Source organism: Semicossyphus pulcher, unplaced genomic scaffold, assembly GCF_022749685.1.
Source record: "Semicossyphus pulcher isolate SPU_LCO1_2020_fin unplaced genomic scaffold, fSemPul1.0.p SCAF_17, whole genome shotgun sequence".
NCBI classification, from domain to species: Eukaryota; Metazoa; Chordata; class Actinopteri; order Labriformes; family Labridae; genus Semicossyphus; species Semicossyphus pulcher.
In genome coordinates, this window is record NW_027211681.1 from 27,548,606 (window position 1) to 27,565,638 (window position 17,033).

Genomic DNA, 17,033 nt, shown 5'->3' on the forward strand with positions numbered 1-17,033 from the left:
GATTAGTTGTAGCGTCAGACACAGTTTGGTCTGTGTCCTTTGAAAGCGCCCATTTGGATTCGAAAATGAACCGAGGGTTTCCAGAATTTTTCAGACCAGGCAACAGTGGAAAACATAATCATTTGGGGCCATAAATATCTGGTATAACTTTTGGATTGACTGTAACATGTTTCATTTGGTCTCTGCAGATGACGAGGACGGGATGGACGCAGCGGACAACGAGCGAAGGCCTCATTTCCCACAGTTCTCCTACTCAGCCAGCGGGCGGGAGTGAGCGCTCCGGCCCGGCCAGCCAGTATCGTCCCCATTCGTGGCCATTTTGAGGAAAACACGTAGCCATTTTAGGAAAAAAAAAATACCAGTCTCCCCTCTTTTTCTCCTTCTCTGCCTCCTCACAGACGGGGAGAAGTCTTTTTAGGGACTTTAAAAGAGGTTTTTGCACAGTGGGATAGACTCCAGCCGGTCTCCCCACACTAAAAAATAAGTCTCCTACATTTTCAGCGCTATTTCCTGCAGAAGGCAATGTTTTTGTTATTTATTTTTTCTCTCCGTCAGTATTAAGTTGTCGACCCGGGTTGCATCTTTTTTTTTTGTTTGTTTGTTTGTTGTGTCTGCCCTTTTTCTTCTTCTTTTGACTTTTTTGCACTTGGTTTGGAAGAGCCGTTTTAGGGAACAAAAAACCAAAAATGTTGCCTTACGTGTGCAGATGTTTCGTATCATACCGACAGGGTGTTTTTGTTTTCGTTTGGGAGCGGGCGGGCGGGTTTTCGGGGATGTGAGGGGTCATTCTTAGTTGAGAATAAGTGCATGGCTCGTGGTTCACTCAAAACAAAAAACAAAAAAAAATAATTGTTTCTCATCCATTTGCCATGGCAGCGCACATTCCCCCAACCCCATGGCGATGAAAATCACTGTCTACAGGTCTACAAGGAAAAAAGAAAAAAAACAAACAGACATCAAACGAGGACGGACGAGTCTGTATCATTCCTTTCATCGTTGCAGTGTTGCTACTTTGCTCTTTTTTCAACCCATGTGTTTTTTCTCTCGCGCTTTACTTCCTTTAGTTGGTCTTTTATTTTGAAACAGGAAACACTAAACTGCCAGAAACTGCACAGTTCACTCAGGCGCCACAGAGCACAACCGCGTTCAAACTCAGCTTACCGCTCCAGCTTTCCACAGCCGGCAGGGGAACGAGGCCTTTCTCTGCTCTCTCACCGCTTCACCTCCTCCTCTTCACCTCCTCCTCCTCCTCTTCTTCACCTCCGCTCTTCTGTTTCCTCATCGTAGCTGTAGGACTAGTGGAATGGGTGTTTACACAGGGACATGTGGCTTAATGTATGTATGTACTGTATGTATGTGGGACATGGGGGTCAACTTTTATGCTGTCATAGCACACACACACACACACACACACACACACACACACACACTACACAGGAAACAGCTCTGCGCACAGATCCATCTGAAGTCGGCACTTTGCTCCAAACTGATCAGATTAACAGATCCAGGTGTGTTTGGTTTAACAGCATTAGTCGATGTGTCAGGTAAAGCTGGAGCCTGCAGGTCCACACTGAGGGCATTTGGGAGGCGTTGCGTTCTCTCTCACACACAGAGCTGCGGTGCTTTAATTCACATCAGCTGATAGGAAGTAGGAGACGTTCAAACCCATCAGAGAGACAGTTTAACAGCAGAGGTCTTCTTCTTAATTGAAATCAACATAAATGTAATGAACATAAAGAACATAAAGTTACAAAAGCAGGTGTTATGCCTGTTCTCCTGGAAATATTTGTAGCTGTTATTCCTCCAACTTCAGACTCTTCTCGTCCGTTAAAAATACGCAACGATACTTTTATATTTATAGACAGTAAAATGCGTTTTAAGGGAGTTTGCTTTTAGCCCCTGGTAAGTGGATAGAGGACTTGAAAACTATCAATGTTAAAGTAATAGTGCGACATGTTGGGAAATGCATTAACTGTGTGTTTACTGTGGAGGTTATTAGCAGGGGGGCAGCTAGCCTCTAAAGATCCACCAACATCTCTAAAGTGAAGACATTAACACATATTCCAACACTCAGCGATTCATTCCAATACTAAACTAAACCAAATGAAACAGTCTTGTGGGTCCAGTGAAGTTGCAGCTGCTAAAAAAGCTTTTGTATTTATAACTGAATGAGAGGGAGTGTGGATCAGACTGATGGTTGTGTACGTGCACATCAGATGTGAAAGACAAGAAAACAGGAAGTGAACACTAAATATGGCAATGACAAGAACAGAGGTCTCCATCAGCACTTGGTTCCTGGTATTCTAGAAACAAAAATATAGTCGGGACGTCGATACTGCGGCTCCACCAGCCGATCTCTGCTGCACACACTCTGGATACAGATGAGCAGGATGGCAGCGCCCGCGCCGGGGTTTAGCTTCACTTTTGTATGAGACAAGTCGGCCATCTTTATATACAGTCAATGGTACAACTGCATCCAAACTTAGTGAGCCCTCTGGTGGTGTGAGAGGTGAACAACGCTTCACACTGTGACTCGTCATGTCGCCTGGGAAAACGCGTCAAATTTGATTCATTTCTGGAGCAAATTGCCGACTTGATCTGCAGAAATGGGTTCACACTCTTCAGGGTTCCTGCACGCACAGGACGAAGGTTTCTGTGATTTACAGGTCTGAAACGCTGATTGAAATAGCGAAATGTTTGAGCATTTGTGAAATGTTTGAAAAGTTGTTGGTTTCTGATGGTTCTGTCGCTTGTTGTTCATGTGTCAAAGTGCTGAAACAGGTCAGAGGAATGTGACTGTGAAACATATCGAGTTTAAGTCTAGTTTGAGTTGTGTAGGAACCCTGAGCGCACACACACACACACACAAGCTTTTATCCATGTTCACACACAAACACACACACACACAAAGACTGTTTTTAGACGATAAATCAAGAGTGAAGAATTTTATCAAACACGGACACTAACAGAAACGAGGCTTCCAGCTCCACACGCAGGGGTTCAGTCCCCGTATATCCTGTCAGTATTGTGAAATGAAAATAATTTCTACACACACAAACACACTTTTAAAATCTGAACTGAGGGTTTCAATAGATCACTAATCATGTCACAGATCACGAGAAAACTGAGCCGTGAGACACTCATGTGAGAAGACTGTGAGGAGAAAAAAGTCGCCCCCAAACTTCTTCTTGGTGTAAATATGCAATGCCTTTTCTTTTGGTCTTTAGTGGCATCTTCACAGACGAGACATAAACATTTTTTTCTGTGACCGTACTTCAAGCTTGCTGATGAGAATAGTGACCGAAAAAATACAACAGCAAACGACTCAAAAACTGCATTTAAGAAAGAAAAAAAAAGGAAGAAAAAAAAAAAGACAATGTCAAAGACCGGACCCTTCCATACATCTTTGTTCTCTGCGGGTCGATGCGTCGACTTATCGTCCAAGGAGGATGTTTCCGCCATGGTCCCTGAAAATGATCGACTCCCGATCTCCTGTGAGAAGACATGACTGTAACTGTGGAGTCTGCACTGTCGTTTGTTTCCCTTCACGCTCTCCGAAAAGAAAAAAATACAAAAAGTGGGACCATGGCTGACTTTTTTTTTGTTGCAGTGCTGGTTTCATCAGGTGGCTCCAATCCCATCATCCCTTGCTCCCCCCTCCCCCCATTTTTTGTACCATAGTATTTGTTTTATTTATGTTTGTCATTCTAGGCAGTGTTACCTTGTATGTCGTTAAAAAAAGGCACCTCTGGAAAGTCGCTGAAGGATGATGAAGATGATGAAGATGATGGATGCATTAACTGAAGTCTCTTTTTATTCTTTTTTTTTTTTTTGGATCGTTTGCTTGTTTGTTTTCTTACCAAAACATTAGGGCAAGAACCCAGTAGTGGACTTGCATTGCCGTGGTAGTATTTATTTTGAATTAAATTAAAAGAAATACATTTCAGGGTTTCTGCTGTCGTGACTCTTTCTTTCAGGCGGTTTGTTTTAGGGGTTCTGTGTCGGTCCTATTAATTAGTTTACCTCTTGATTTATCTGAAACTCTAAATGAATTTCCCTTTGGGCAAGTTATTGTTATTGTTCTCATTAATTTAAGGAAAAAGTAGTCAAACCTGTTCGTCTTTGAGAAGATTTAAGGAAAACAAATAAGTCACAAAGGGATCATGAAACCTCAAATTCATGTGCAACAGAAATGGTTTTTTTTTTTTACCAATATTGAACCTGCATGTACCGTAAAATCCAGAATATAACGCACTGAAATATAAGACGCAGTCTGTTTTGGGGTATCCGGGCACGTGCACAGATAGGGCGGGGGGGGGGGGCTTGAGCCCCTGCCCTTGTGCCCCCACAATCGAGAATTGCCCTTAACTAAGAAAATGTATGTATTTTTTAAAAATCTATTAAATATAAAGACAGACATCTAAAGTAGTATCCACGAAGAATATGCATATCTAATGTAGGAAGTACTCCACATTCCCCGCCCCCTCCCAAATGATTTTGTCTCAGTTAACTTTGCAGCGTGTCTTGACTCGTCATGAAAAGCACACATCACTCCAGCTCCACTCCAGCTCTGTTACAGTGAATGATATCACTCGGGTAGGCCCTGTTTTAATCATGAAATCAACCAAAACAACACTTTTTATGTTCTCCATTAACAAAAACAGGTTAAGGAGGACAGTAGCACTTAGCTGTAACTTTGTCATTATTAGCCTCTGAAGTCTGTACTCGCCAACAATCAAGCTCGTCTAATTTTCATTCTAACGTTTTCTCCTTCATGCAGGGCAACTTACAAATACTCTTTATGGCCAGTATTATAAAACATGATGTTTAAAAGTGTGTTATTGTTTGGGCATGTCACAGTTGCAGTGTGTCTCAGTCAATAAATACGTTTTGATTGTGAAATAAGAAGCAGCAGAAACACAGCTAGACGCAAATACACCTTTACTTTTTTTTAACTTCACCTTTCTCCTGTACTGGAAAGGTATGATCTGTTTGAATGCCATTACATTGCATCCTTCCTAACCGTCTTTCTCAAAGAAACCACTGATCTAATGACACTAAATTAGTCTAAACAACTGAACACTGACTGACTGCATTACCTAAATGAAAACATGTCAAATCGGTGGATTCTTCATGGAGTGATTTGGTTCAGTAGAATATAAACAGTTCCCTTATTATCAACATAATGTGTGATTGTTGATGGCGGTGGTGTGACAACATGAGGGTGGAAATTAGCGCATGTTGGTGAGGCTTTTTTTTAGCTTGAGCCCCTGCCCCCAAAAGTCTGTGCGCGGCCCTGGGGGTATCCCAGAGGGGAAAAGGATTTCTACAGCTATTTATTAATAAAAACGAGTATAGAAATTATTTCTATTTATTTTAATTTGAAACACATTCAAAACACACAAGTTACAGCCTACCATCTGTTTTCACGGTGTCGAGTTTGTAATCCCGCTAGCTCCCGGTGCGGTAGTTGAGCTCAGCCTACGTAACGTTGATGTGAGGATGGTGGCTGCACTGTCGATCATAACTGCGCATGTCCGTGACGAAGTGTTAGATACATTATAGCGCCACCGTCTGGGTAAAATACCGTGACACAAGTACCTCTCTCTGCATTTTATACTGGTATATTGGTCGCACCAGTTTATAGGACGCTGCACACTTTGCAGATGATGAAAAAAAATATACTAAAAACGCGTTAAAAGTGCGTCTTTACGGTACTTTATAAAATAAATAATAATATAAATAAATATATATATAAATATATATAAGAGATGATGTTTAACTTTCAGTTTTTGTGGCAGGCATAAGAAAAAATAAATCACAGGAGGATTTTTTTTTTTTTTACTTTATGATTTAACTTTATTCTCAAAATATAGAAACTTTATTCAGGACATGTTGACTTAATTCTCCACATTTCTACTTTACTGTAAAAATGCAAAAACAAACAAACAAATCTTATCAGCAAATTATATGACAAGATGTAAAGTTAACTTAAGGGAGGATACGCTTCTGAATCACGGAGTACGGTGCTGAGATTGTAAGTTAAGTAACATGAAACATAGAAGCAGAGCTAAAGCTGAAGAAGTCCAACTGAGATGTTCTGAAATGGCAACTGAAAACAGGAGAAACACTTTTGTTTACTAACAAGTCTGGAGATAAACTGGACATTTATGTGCCATTGGTCGAACAAATCTAAGAAATTAAATGTTTCTGTTTTCTTCATCCACAAGATCTTAGAAAAACCCAAACAATCTGGTGTTTGATGAGCATTACTGCTTCATTTGTCTGCTAGCATGGCTACAGTTACAGTCTTCTTACAGAAATGACTTCCCTTTAATCACGGCAGAAAAAGATCCGTAGAAACTGTTCTGACACGTTTTCTGTGAAAAAGGAAAATCCAGAACAAAAATGATCAGACCAGGCTTCACAAAGCAGCCAGCAGGTTCATGGTTTCCTCTTTCAGCTTCTACATCCGTTACTTTTTATATTCAGTCTCAGACACTCTGAACCTGGTCCCCGGCTGCTGACAGAACCACTTCAGTCCAGGTGAGATCACACCTGTGGACTTTCAGGTACAGGCTGGTGGCAGCGTTCACTCTGGTATGGACGGAGGCCAGTCCACGTCTACAGACTGAGACAGGAAACAAACAAACATGATACAACACATTAAAACTTTTATGTTGTTAAAAGAGCAAAGATCTGGTAATCTGTTCGAGCAGGAGTAAAGATTTAATCAGATGAAAACGTCTGAAAACAAACTGCTGCTGTCCGATTAAAGATTGAGACGTTTACCTTCTTAAATTTCACAACATATTAGCATTTCTGTTAGCTTGTTATCAATAAGCATCAACAAGTTGCATGCTAATATTCTGAACATTAGATGCTAAACTTCAGTAGAAATTAGCATTTAGCTCAAAGCATAGCAACCAAAAGTCCAGTATGTGTCATTTAAATACAACAGCGTTTAAATTTCTGATTAAAATCTAATAAAGGCCGTTCCCACCTCCACGTCCAGCTCCAGGATGTCTGTATCCGTCTTCAGCAGCTGACACAGGTTGGGTTTGGTGCGGCCGAAGTCTCCGTGGACGAACTCTTTGATGTAACTGTTGGCTGAAGTTCAGGACCTTTACAAATATCATCAGTGGATCAGGTGATAAAAGCAGCAGCTTCTTTCTTATTCAAAACTTTTGCATTTATTTTACAGCAGTTTAAAAATGTGTAGACTGCTAATAAAAGTTAGCTTTTATTGGTGAATGTACATATATAAGTGACTATGTATGGTCATTCTACCACTATGCTGACTCCTTCTAAGCTAGAATGCTCATTACATGCTAAACGAAAAGATTTAAATTGAATAAAAAAGTTTATTTATCCTTAAATTCACTATTTTGGTAAAAATGTAAAGGTGCTAATGCTTATATGCTGCCAGTTGATTTAGCATGTAATGTCACAAGCATAGTAGTATAAGGGTTAGCATGCTAATATATGCAAACTCATCAACCACAACCCAAACATAACACGTTAGCATAAATCTGCTGGCTTAAAGTTTATGGTCAAATTAGCAAGTTAATCTAAATTGAACACATTAAACATGCTCTTAGCTTTTTAAGCACAGCTAACAAAATCCATCGTCATCATCATCAAAATATACTTAATGTACCAATAGTACTACTAATGCAGAACGGCCCATTTTAGAATAATACATATTATATATTATTATTTATGCAAGTTTTGTCATCACTTTAATGCTCCAACGGTTATATATTAAGCTAATTTTAATTAACGTACGTGCTTAATCTTTTGGGTTTTTTTAACCTTTAATAATACCTCATAATTTATTCATTGATTATATTTTGTATTATGAATCTGAAGATGCAAAGACACTAATGATGCCTCTAAAAAGTCGTACGCAGGATAAAAATGCAAATACTAATTAGCTTCTAATTAGCAAACTATCCTTTTTTCCTCAGTAGCGGTAAAGATATGTTCTAATGTAATTTGCCTTGCAGCATCATGGGGCTGCTAACGTCTCTACAGACTGTATGCTTCTCTGATAAAATGATTTTTCTCAGGGTTACACAGTCTATGGTGAGAAACCACAGATTAGACGTGAGGATACGTCCCGGCCTGCGTCTTCAGCCCCAGGTAGAAGTGATGAGAGTCCAGGAAGCGCGTGTTCATACTGTGGATGACCCTCTGACGAACGGCCAGCGCTCGCCGGTGCAAAACCCTCAGAGGAGTCTTCTGGTCCAGAGTCAGGTCCTGAGGGGAAGAACGACACTTTAAACAACGACATCAGACACTTACAGGAGTTTATTCCTGCAGCTTCACGGCTTTATCCACCGGAGGTACTGAGTTTTATTTTGAAATTCAGTTTCAAAGTAAAAGTCAAATTAGAATAATTACAGATAGGTTTCAAAGCGCGGCTGATTACAACAGAAATTTATATTCAGCTCATATAAATTGACTCCGTTAAGTCTTCCTTAATAAAAAGAGGCTAATTTAGAGACACATTTCAGAGTAACAGAGCAACAGTTGATTTGGGTTCAATCAGGAACAAAAGAACGTGTTCTTAATTGGAAAAAAGCCGTTTTAAATGTAAGGACGTTCAGGTTAAGGTTTGGTAAAGTCTCCTCACCTTAAAAAAGTCTAATGTCCTCAAAAGTGAGCAAAGCACTTATGTGTATGAGTTCATTTGTAGTGAGGGCTGCAATTAAAGACTACTTTTATTTTCTACACTAATAGAGAAGTTGTTTGGTTTATAAAATGTCAGAAAATGATGAAAAATGTCGATCGGAGTTTCCAAAAGCCCAAAATGAAGTCACATTTTCAGTTTACTTCATGGAGGACAAAAGAAACACATTTAAGAAGCTGGAGAGTTTTATTAAAAACTGCTGAATTGATTAGAAAAGTAGACCACTAATCGATTAATCGTTGCCGCTCTAGCTGTAGTGACCTTGATGTCATCGATGAACGTGATGTCGTCTTTCTCGATGGGTTTCTGGGTCCAGATGAGCGCCGTGTACGACTTGGTTTTCTCCTCCTCTCCCTCCTTCATGCGACTCATGGCCTCTCTGAAGTTTAACACACACACACACACACACACACACACACACACACACACACACACACCTCTATGTTTGATCAACTGTATCACATCTATCAGGTGTTAAGAGATTTCATGAAGCATTTCAGTGTTGCGGCTGCATGTTTTCTCACTTGGTTACAATCTGCAGGTCTCTCACTCTGATTTTGTCTGAAGACGTGTTGATGGTCTAAAAACAGAAAATCAAGATCAGTGAGTCGTCGTAAAAGAACAAGAGGGACATAAACACACAGAACATTTGGTAAAGAAAATGCTCATTCATAAATGTTTCTATCTATCCAGTAACACAAGGAGCTTCACCGAGATAAACAGAAGGTTGAGCTTACTCGGGTGGACCGTCCTTTGCAAAAGACGCACAAATAGATGACCGGGCTTTAGTGCAGGAAGTGTTCTGGTTTCTGTTTGTGGTACGCTTGTAGTCCGAGAAGTGTTGACCAATCAGAACGCTTTTGTGTATGCAGGACAAAGAGTCCATGTGGAGAGCAAAAGCAGGCGGACAGAAACCACATAATGACATCCCGTCTCCCATCAGCTTCATCTGACGGCGATTTAGCTTCTTATTAATCTCTTTAAACAGACATCTGCTGCAAGTTCGGCAACAACCTGTCGTTTCAATTTGAGACAAACTCTTGACGCTGCGTCGCGAAAGCCGTTCAGCGTTTACATGTCCACACACTCAGGTCCCATCGGCTATAGTCGAGTGACGATATAGCCTCTGGGCACACCTGTGAACGTGCCGGGGCATGTAGCCGGTGGTTATCGATATACGGCTTCCTTTTCCACGTGCTGCATCGTTTACAGAATTCCTTTGCTGAAATACCAACATCATGATGCAGACTGGTAACAAGTCAACATGAAGCTTCGTCACGTCTGTCATCAAGAGGAGAAGAACACTATTTTACGGACGGGCGGAGCCATCATTTCTGATGCATTCGAGGAAGTCGGGAAATCTAAATGCTGATCGGCTTTCATGGCAGCGTCAAGCAAATTCATCTCAAGTTATATTTGAGATCTAGAGCAGATTGTTAGCTGAACTTGCTGCAGATGTCTGATTATAGAGATTAATCAGCAGCCCGTTTATTTAGCAGACATTTCACTTCACTTTGATCTGAACACACGGTCGCTTCCCAAGCTGCTAACTGGACTGGAAACAATGCAGCGCATAGGAAAGGTCTTGGCTGGAAGTTTGATACGTCATCATCAGACTACAGCTGATGGGTTCTAAGATTGTCACTAAAGGAACGTTCCCCAGGACTCTTTGGAGAAGCCGACTCACTTGCCAAACTTTGTTTAGTCTCTTTTTATATTAGTGTTTAGTTCAGTGACTTTTGTTGCTCTTTAAGTTATTGATAAACTTATTTTTCCAACAGAGCCAAGTGAAAAAATCTACAAAAAAGATGGATGGAAACCATCAGAGCGAAGTGATTAAGGCTACATTTGTGGGGAGCTGGAATGAGTGAGTTGATGAAGCCGACCTCCTGCAGCTGCTTCATCTCCACTTTGCTCAGTCTGGATCTGTGAGGATTCAGCAGCTCCATCGCGAACGGACGCCCTGCAAATGAGACCAAACAGACAGACTTCATCCTTCCTCCTCTAGGTGACAAAATCTTCTGCAGGTGCAGCTCTTGAAAAAAAAGGAGTCTCACCATTCCCAAGAGTCCGGACATCCACATCCTCCCTGCCAGACGAGGAGAAATTAAAGCCTGTAACAGAAAAGGGGGATTATAAAGACACATTCAGGATCATTTTACTGACCAGTTCTCGCAATCAAAGTCAGGACTCACCGTCAGCTCTGAAGGATGACAGGATGGAAGCTGCGATCAGCTCCTCCACCGAGGACTCCATCCTCCTCTCTCCGTCGATCAGCCACGGCGTCTGAGGCAGACTGCGGCAGAACTTGTTGTACCTCCCTGAACAACAGGAAGAACGTGAGGAGGGAAAACTGAGCCGACGAAACGTGAAAAAAAGACTCTTTTTATGTTCTACAAGTACCTGCCACAAAGACGGACACGTGCAGACACTGGACGTCCTGAGAGCTGCAGCAGCTGGTCGGCTGTGCCGGTGGACACGGGTAATGTCTGAAACAAAGCAACAATAATCTTTTTAGGGTGCACCGTTTAGGAAACAGCAAGAACTGAGGAACAAAAAGGGGAGCTTACTTTAGAAACTTGGCGTCAGATACTTTTTCCAGAGCTTTGACCACCGCCATCCTGGTGAACACCGACTGCAGACAGAGAGCAGCACGCACATAGTCTTTATAGGTCCTGTTTATAAAGGACTTACTGTACCTGCAGCCTTTCACAACCCATTTATTTTGTGCATATATAAAAAGTCCCTATAGTTGTTATTTCTGTAAAGTCACAGCCTCTGTGTTGGAGCAGAAGACACAAACGCTGCCAGGAAACAGGAGTGCACCAGCTGGGCGTACGCCTGGGTGTAACGTTACGTCTGACCTACAGCTGAAAGTTACGACGCCCTGTGCACCAGTTAGACTGAAGCCCTGTTTGTGTTGCACCCGGGTGAATCTCTTACGCCCACGATGGAGCAGGCGTGAGTTTAGAAAGTCTGACTTCAATCCAAAGTAATACAAACGTCAAAGTAACAGTCACAAAGCTTTAAAGAAAAGGCACAAAGGCTGCGTGTCTAGTTTACAGGTTCAGGAGAGGGCACTGGATCGAGAGAGAGAGATCAAAATGTTTCCTTTCTGTTAGAACGAACTGAAGCGCTCTGCCCTCAGCTCGGGCATGTGTGGGACACAAACGCAGCGCTGTCCCCGCCCTGCAGGCGCTGATTGAGCTCAGATTTTATGCCAGTGGGGCCTTTCAAACCTCAGTGGGGGACATGATAAATGTACATCGGACAACGAGATGCAGCAATTCGTTATTGATTGCCGCGGTGATCCATTTCCTTGTTGCTAGCTTCTGTTTGTGCGTGGTTGTGAGAACATTTTGATGAAACTCTGAGTTTCCTTACTTCAGTATCTGTAACATTTATTTTTCTTTTGTTTTGGTCTGTGTTATCCACATCGTCTGAAGAGAATTAGAGACGTCACCGCTTTCCGAGTGTTCACATGGACGCGCATCAGACCGGGCGCAGCTACGACCGGTGTCAGTTAGGCTCGGTGCACTCGGTGTAAATTCGAAACAAGAAGTCGGACGTAAGAGAAAAGACCTATTATTTTACGGCCGGCTGCAGCACTCGGCTCCAGGTCGGTTCTCTTAAGTTTTAGGAAGAAAACCTTCATAGACAATGTTCATCGTGAGCTTTTCTTCGAATCAATGCATGAGAGAGTGAGGATGCTCTATGTGCCAAAAACAACATATCAGTTCTTTTCCAACTATTCTAAAGAAGGCACGAAGGTAATCATGCTAAGCTAACTGAGCCCCGCTCTAGCTTCATATTGAACAAACAGACAGCAGGAGAGCGTCACACAGAACAGAACACAAAACACCTGAACTCGTGAGTTTCCTCACCTGTTTGTTTTTGGTGGGTTTGAAGCAGTCCGGACATGTTGATGCACTTTGGGAGGGACAGAAAAGTGTCATTAAAACAGCTTCAGAGGTCAGAGGTCATTTCAGGAAATTATCCTCATCTATTTCCTGTTTAACCTTAAAAACGTCCTGCCTGGTTCTCCTGCACATCAGACTCAGAGGCATGATTATTACTAAATACAGTCCTACACTAACTCACCCTTAACTCTGCTTTTACATTCATCTAAAGTTCCACCTGTGTTTCACAAACTTTAAAGCTTTCAGGATCTCTACAGAGATTAGGACTCACAGGAAGTGGCAGTCGGCGTCTGTCTCTGGGTGAGTGATCTCCACGGCAACCTCGAACAGGCTCTGAAAAAACACAAACAGAAAATCAGCTCATGTGTAAACTTCAGATCTTAATAATAATAGATAATAAATAACTCGTTTATGTTGGAGGGAGGAAAGACATATTAAAGGCTTTAAAAAGCTGTGGATCCTCAACTAGCCCTCAACATAATGTCAGGTTCTTAAATGATTGTATAAAACGCTCTGAAGTACACTTCACGATTCTTCGTGGGGTCACCTACCCTCGTAACAACTGCCACGCCCCCCAGCTCCTTGGACACCAGGCCCTGCATGATCCACTTGAACGCCTCCTTCACCTGGATGACGTCGTCCTTGTCGGCAGCGACGCTCTTCTCTCTGAGGGAGCAGAAACAGTCCTGACAGCTGACTGAACAAACAGGGAGGTTTAAAACGTAGAAGTCAAGACAAATTCCCTTACCTCGATTCTTTCTTCACGTGAAGCCAACAGGAGTGCTGCAGAACAAAAAGGCACAGACCTCTGAATACCTGTCTGCTAATGTGATGGAAACCAAATGAGGATTCATTCGCCGCTAAAAATAGCTCCCACAAAAAGCACTATTCCCTCCTGTTTGGGCTTTGTGAAAACATGAATTCTTATATTTGTAGGATGTTTTAGTAGAAAAACAATGAGCTTGACAGGAAGTCAGAAGTGTTTGGAGATGGAGTTACATGTTGTTAGTCTTGTTTTTTTCTCGGGAGGTTTCTTCATCATCAGAAAACACAAGAATGTTACCAGCTCTGTCATTTAATATTTGCAATCTGTAGCTCACAAATACAACAGCCAGCAAGCAGTAAACAATACATGAAGACACTTCCTCTTTTTTTTTTTGCACCCATCGCTGGGTTTCGACGTCGGCTTTTGGGTGAGAGATAATTCCACGAGTGCTCGGGAGTAGGGGTGGGACAAAATATCAGCATGGCAATTTATCGTCGTCCTGACTCGTGCAATACAATTATCAATAGGCTGGCGCTAAATATTGATATTTTAATTTATAAATATTTGGCGCTCTAAACAGATTTCCCTGCGATTTTGACTCACCGCGTCACGACTCCTCGCTGTGGTGCTAATGACATGAATGAGCGTAACTCAGGAAGTTAATTGGCCGAAGAAGAAGTTGACAGCAGGATGAAGGAAGAAGAAGACAGCAGGATGATGTTGGACAGCAGTGAAAAAAGTAAAGAGATGGTCCTGCCGCTTTGAAATCCAAAGTCCTGATTTGTTCTTCAGTTCTGCTAATTTAAATGTAAACGTGTTTCATCTCAGTTTGTGTCAAACTCTGTGAAACTGACACCAAACTGCACTTAATAAATTCATTAATGCTGCACGTTACCTTTTTAGGGGCATTGTGTATTCTTCAGTTCATCAGATATCGTGCTGTATCCTTATATGTTTGTCTTGCAATGTATCAATTATCGCAGAATCGCTGTATTGTGATATGATCGTGGGCCGAGTATCATGTATTGTAGCGTATCTTGAGTTACCCTGCGATTCCCACCGCTAGTCCGGAGCACTCTTACAGAGATAAGAAAAAAGAAATTGTTTGACTTACGTAAGGAAAAATGAGGTAAAAATTTAAGGAACTTAAAACCCCATAAATATCATATAATCAAATCTAGATTATTTTATGTTTTAATTATTCGCTGCTGTTTAGATCCTTGCTCGCGTTTTACTAACTCTCAGATGTACGTCGCTGTGGACGAAAGCGTCTGCTAAATGAAATTGTAACATTGTTATTATGATTGGATTAAATTCGAGGGCTAAAGAAATATTGGACCGAGTTTGTGTTCATTTCAGAATTCTGAGAACCTGCAGGTTGATATGAAAACAACAGAAGCAGAAACAGATTTATTAACATTCTCTTCTGACAACTTTTCAGAAACTTGCTATCAAAGGCACATTTAGTCGAACAGAACATCTGAAGACGTCACATTCGGCGCTAGGAACTTGTGATTGTTATTTTACACAATTTTTACATTTACAGAGAAAATTCTTAATAAATTATTTGGAAAGACAAAAATAAAAAAAAGAAACCTATCAGAAGTAGCTATAAAATGACATCATATAAACCCAGACTGACCTCTCGGACACACAGCTGAGCCGGCAGAGAGACAGACAGCACCAGGGTGTCGAACTCGTACTTTCCTGCCTTCACTGCCTCGGCTATCTGCGGACATCAACACAAAAAACATCAAGTTCATCACAAGCATGTTACACTCTGACACTGCAGTGACTGTTCACAGCTCACACACACCTTTACAGCCTGCGTCGTGTCACAGAGCTCCTGTAGGATCCCTAAACACACCACGCACACACTCGACTCTCCATCCTTTAGCTTCACTGCAGCAGCAGCAGCAGCAGCAGCAGCAGCTTCCTCTGAAGGAGCATCAGCCGCACTGGGCTCCAGTTTAGCTCTTTTACTCGGTGGGTCTTCAGCTGGCTCTGACACTGCTGCATCATGGGATTTGTTGTTTTCTTCTGTAGATTCTACTGCTGTTTCTGAATCTTGTGGTTTGTCATTTTCTGTATCCCTGATGAAAGCTTGAAGTTCCTTCAGTGTTTCCTGTGGAACATGGACAGAGAAACAATGCATGATGGTCCTTTTTCATGTCAGTTATTTACAGATCCAGCAGCCATTTCAAACGGGTTTGTAAGAGTGAATACACACATGTTGGGGCCGTCGGTACGCAGCCTGAACGCTCACACAGCAGAACCTGAGGACGCAGCGAGCGCAGCAGCCGGCCGACAGCAGCTTCTGGACGATGGGCTTGTCCTTCTCCTTCAGCGGCAGCATGACTCAAACTGCAGGAGGTGCAGAGACATGAGCGCATGTTATTAAACCTATTTCTGTCATTTAAGTGACAAGTTTAAGAAAAAATAATGTTTCCTTTCCAAATGTCAAGATTCAGAACTTTGTTCAATATTTTGTTGTGTTAAAAAACAAATACAGATATTTTAACTTTTAAGATAGTATTCCCTGTTCTTCGAAATTGATGTTCTTGATGCGATGGGCAAGTACCTTTATCTCTATAGCATTTACCAGTAAATGACGTATCTGTCCCTGCTTGAGTTTATACATAATTAAACTCTGTGAAGGACTGATTTCAGTTTAATTTAAAACAAAGATTAACTGCCAGGCTGATATTTTGGCCAACAACAGCTTTTTCAGACAACATTAAATACAAAAGTGTCTGCTAATAAGAAATGTGACTTTGCAAAACATACAAAAATGCCATTATAGTTTTTAAACTCTAGGACATAAACATTGGCTTCAAAAATCCAGCATCTGTATCATCTTGTTAAAAATCAGCTGCTTTTCACAAATGATGTTTTGATCTTTTGATATATTTTTCTTTTTTTGTATTTGTTGTACGTATATATTTTACTTCTCTGTCTGTTAGATATTTATGTGCCAAGTGCGTTGACTGTTAAGCCGTTTAACTTTTGTTGGTGCAGTGTAAATACATCTCTGCATTAAACATTTATGACCATAAGTTATTTTTTTGGGAAAGTATTGGTCCACAAAAATAAGTGAACAGGACACATTTGGCCTTGGTAAGCGCTCTGCTAGACATTAATGATGCAGATAAATAGTAGCCTAGATCTGCCCCTGAAGCGCAAAACAACTGCTAAAGCATGCCTCTCTGGTTTCCACACTGCTGTATGCTAAGCTAGCTTAGCTAACACTTAACTATATGAGTCATATGAAAGGATATGAATACAAAGAACACCGTGAGCTGCTGCTAAACACTTGTTATAAACCTACCGGACACGGAGGCGGTTTATTCAGGAAGATATAAAGCGAAAAAAAACAGACAGGATTCAGTTACTTGTTAACATGTTCAACCAAAAATCATCTTCTCAGATGTTTCAGTGTAAACAGACAAAGGTAATCAAACAAGATCAGCTTGTCTTAGCATTAAACAGAAAACTTTGGCCATAGCAACAAAGCCATAGACTATATTCAACCAGCCTTTGATTATTAAGCATGCTAGTATATAGTATGAGAAGAAAATGACATGATTTCAAATAAAAAAAGCGAAATAGATTTTTACCACATCGGCATTTGACGGCTTTTGTCTATATACGT

General features: G+C 41.3%; 2 protein-coding genes across 3 annotated transcripts in view; one reads left to right on the top strand and one right to left on the bottom strand.

Annotated features, from left to right (window-relative positions):
* akt3b (v-akt murine thymoma viral oncogene homolog 3b) overlaps positions 1–3,951 on the top strand; it is a 28,645-nt gene extending 24,694 nt beyond the window's left edge. For both annotated transcript variants that reach the window (XM_069666694.1, XM_069666695.1), the window contains exon 14: positions 189–3,951. In XM_069666694.1, the coding sequence (XP_069522795.1) occupies positions 189–274 (86 nt within the window). In that variant the 3' untranslated portion in view covers positions 275–3,951. The remainder of the gene's footprint in view (positions 1–188) is intronic.
* Positions 3,952–5,871: 1,920 nt separating this feature from the next.
* Positions 5,872–16,725, bottom strand: pus10 (pseudouridine synthase 10). Its single transcript, XM_069666693.1, has 18 exons — positions 16,710–16,725; positions 15,612–15,745; positions 15,198–15,506; positions 15,024–15,110; positions 13,364–13,398; positions 13,167–13,281; positions 12,887–12,948; positions 12,580–12,625; positions 11,266–11,330; positions 11,099–11,184; positions 10,891–11,016; positions 10,753–10,809; positions 10,582–10,658; positions 9,220–9,275; positions 8,957–9,074; positions 8,120–8,262; positions 7,004–7,103; positions 5,872–6,631 (listed from the first exon to the last, which is right to left on the bottom strand). The coding sequence occupies exons 2-18, from the start codon at positions 15,735–15,737 to the stop codon at positions 6,593–6,595; spliced, it is 1,647 nt and encodes a 548-aa protein (XP_069522794.1). The 5' UTR covers positions 15,738–15,745; positions 16,710–16,725; the 3' UTR covers positions 5,872–6,592.
* Between the last annotated feature and the right edge of the window lie 308 nt (positions 16,726–17,033).

Bases quoted from the DNA above. Each gene is read 5' to 3' on its own strand.
- pus10 (XM_069666693.1), bottom strand. From the start codon at position 15,737: ATGCTGCCGCTGAAGGAGAAGGACAAGCCCATCGTCCAGAAGCTGCTG. The intron at 15,111-15,197 runs GTGTGTGTGAGC...TGATGTCCGCAG, and splicing joins ACACGACGCAGGCTGTAAAG to ATAGCCGAGGCAGTGAAGGC. The intron at 11,185-11,265 runs GTAAGCTCCCCT...GCTTTGTTTCAG, and splicing joins TCTGACGCCAAGTTTCTAAA to ACATTACCCGTGTCCACCGG.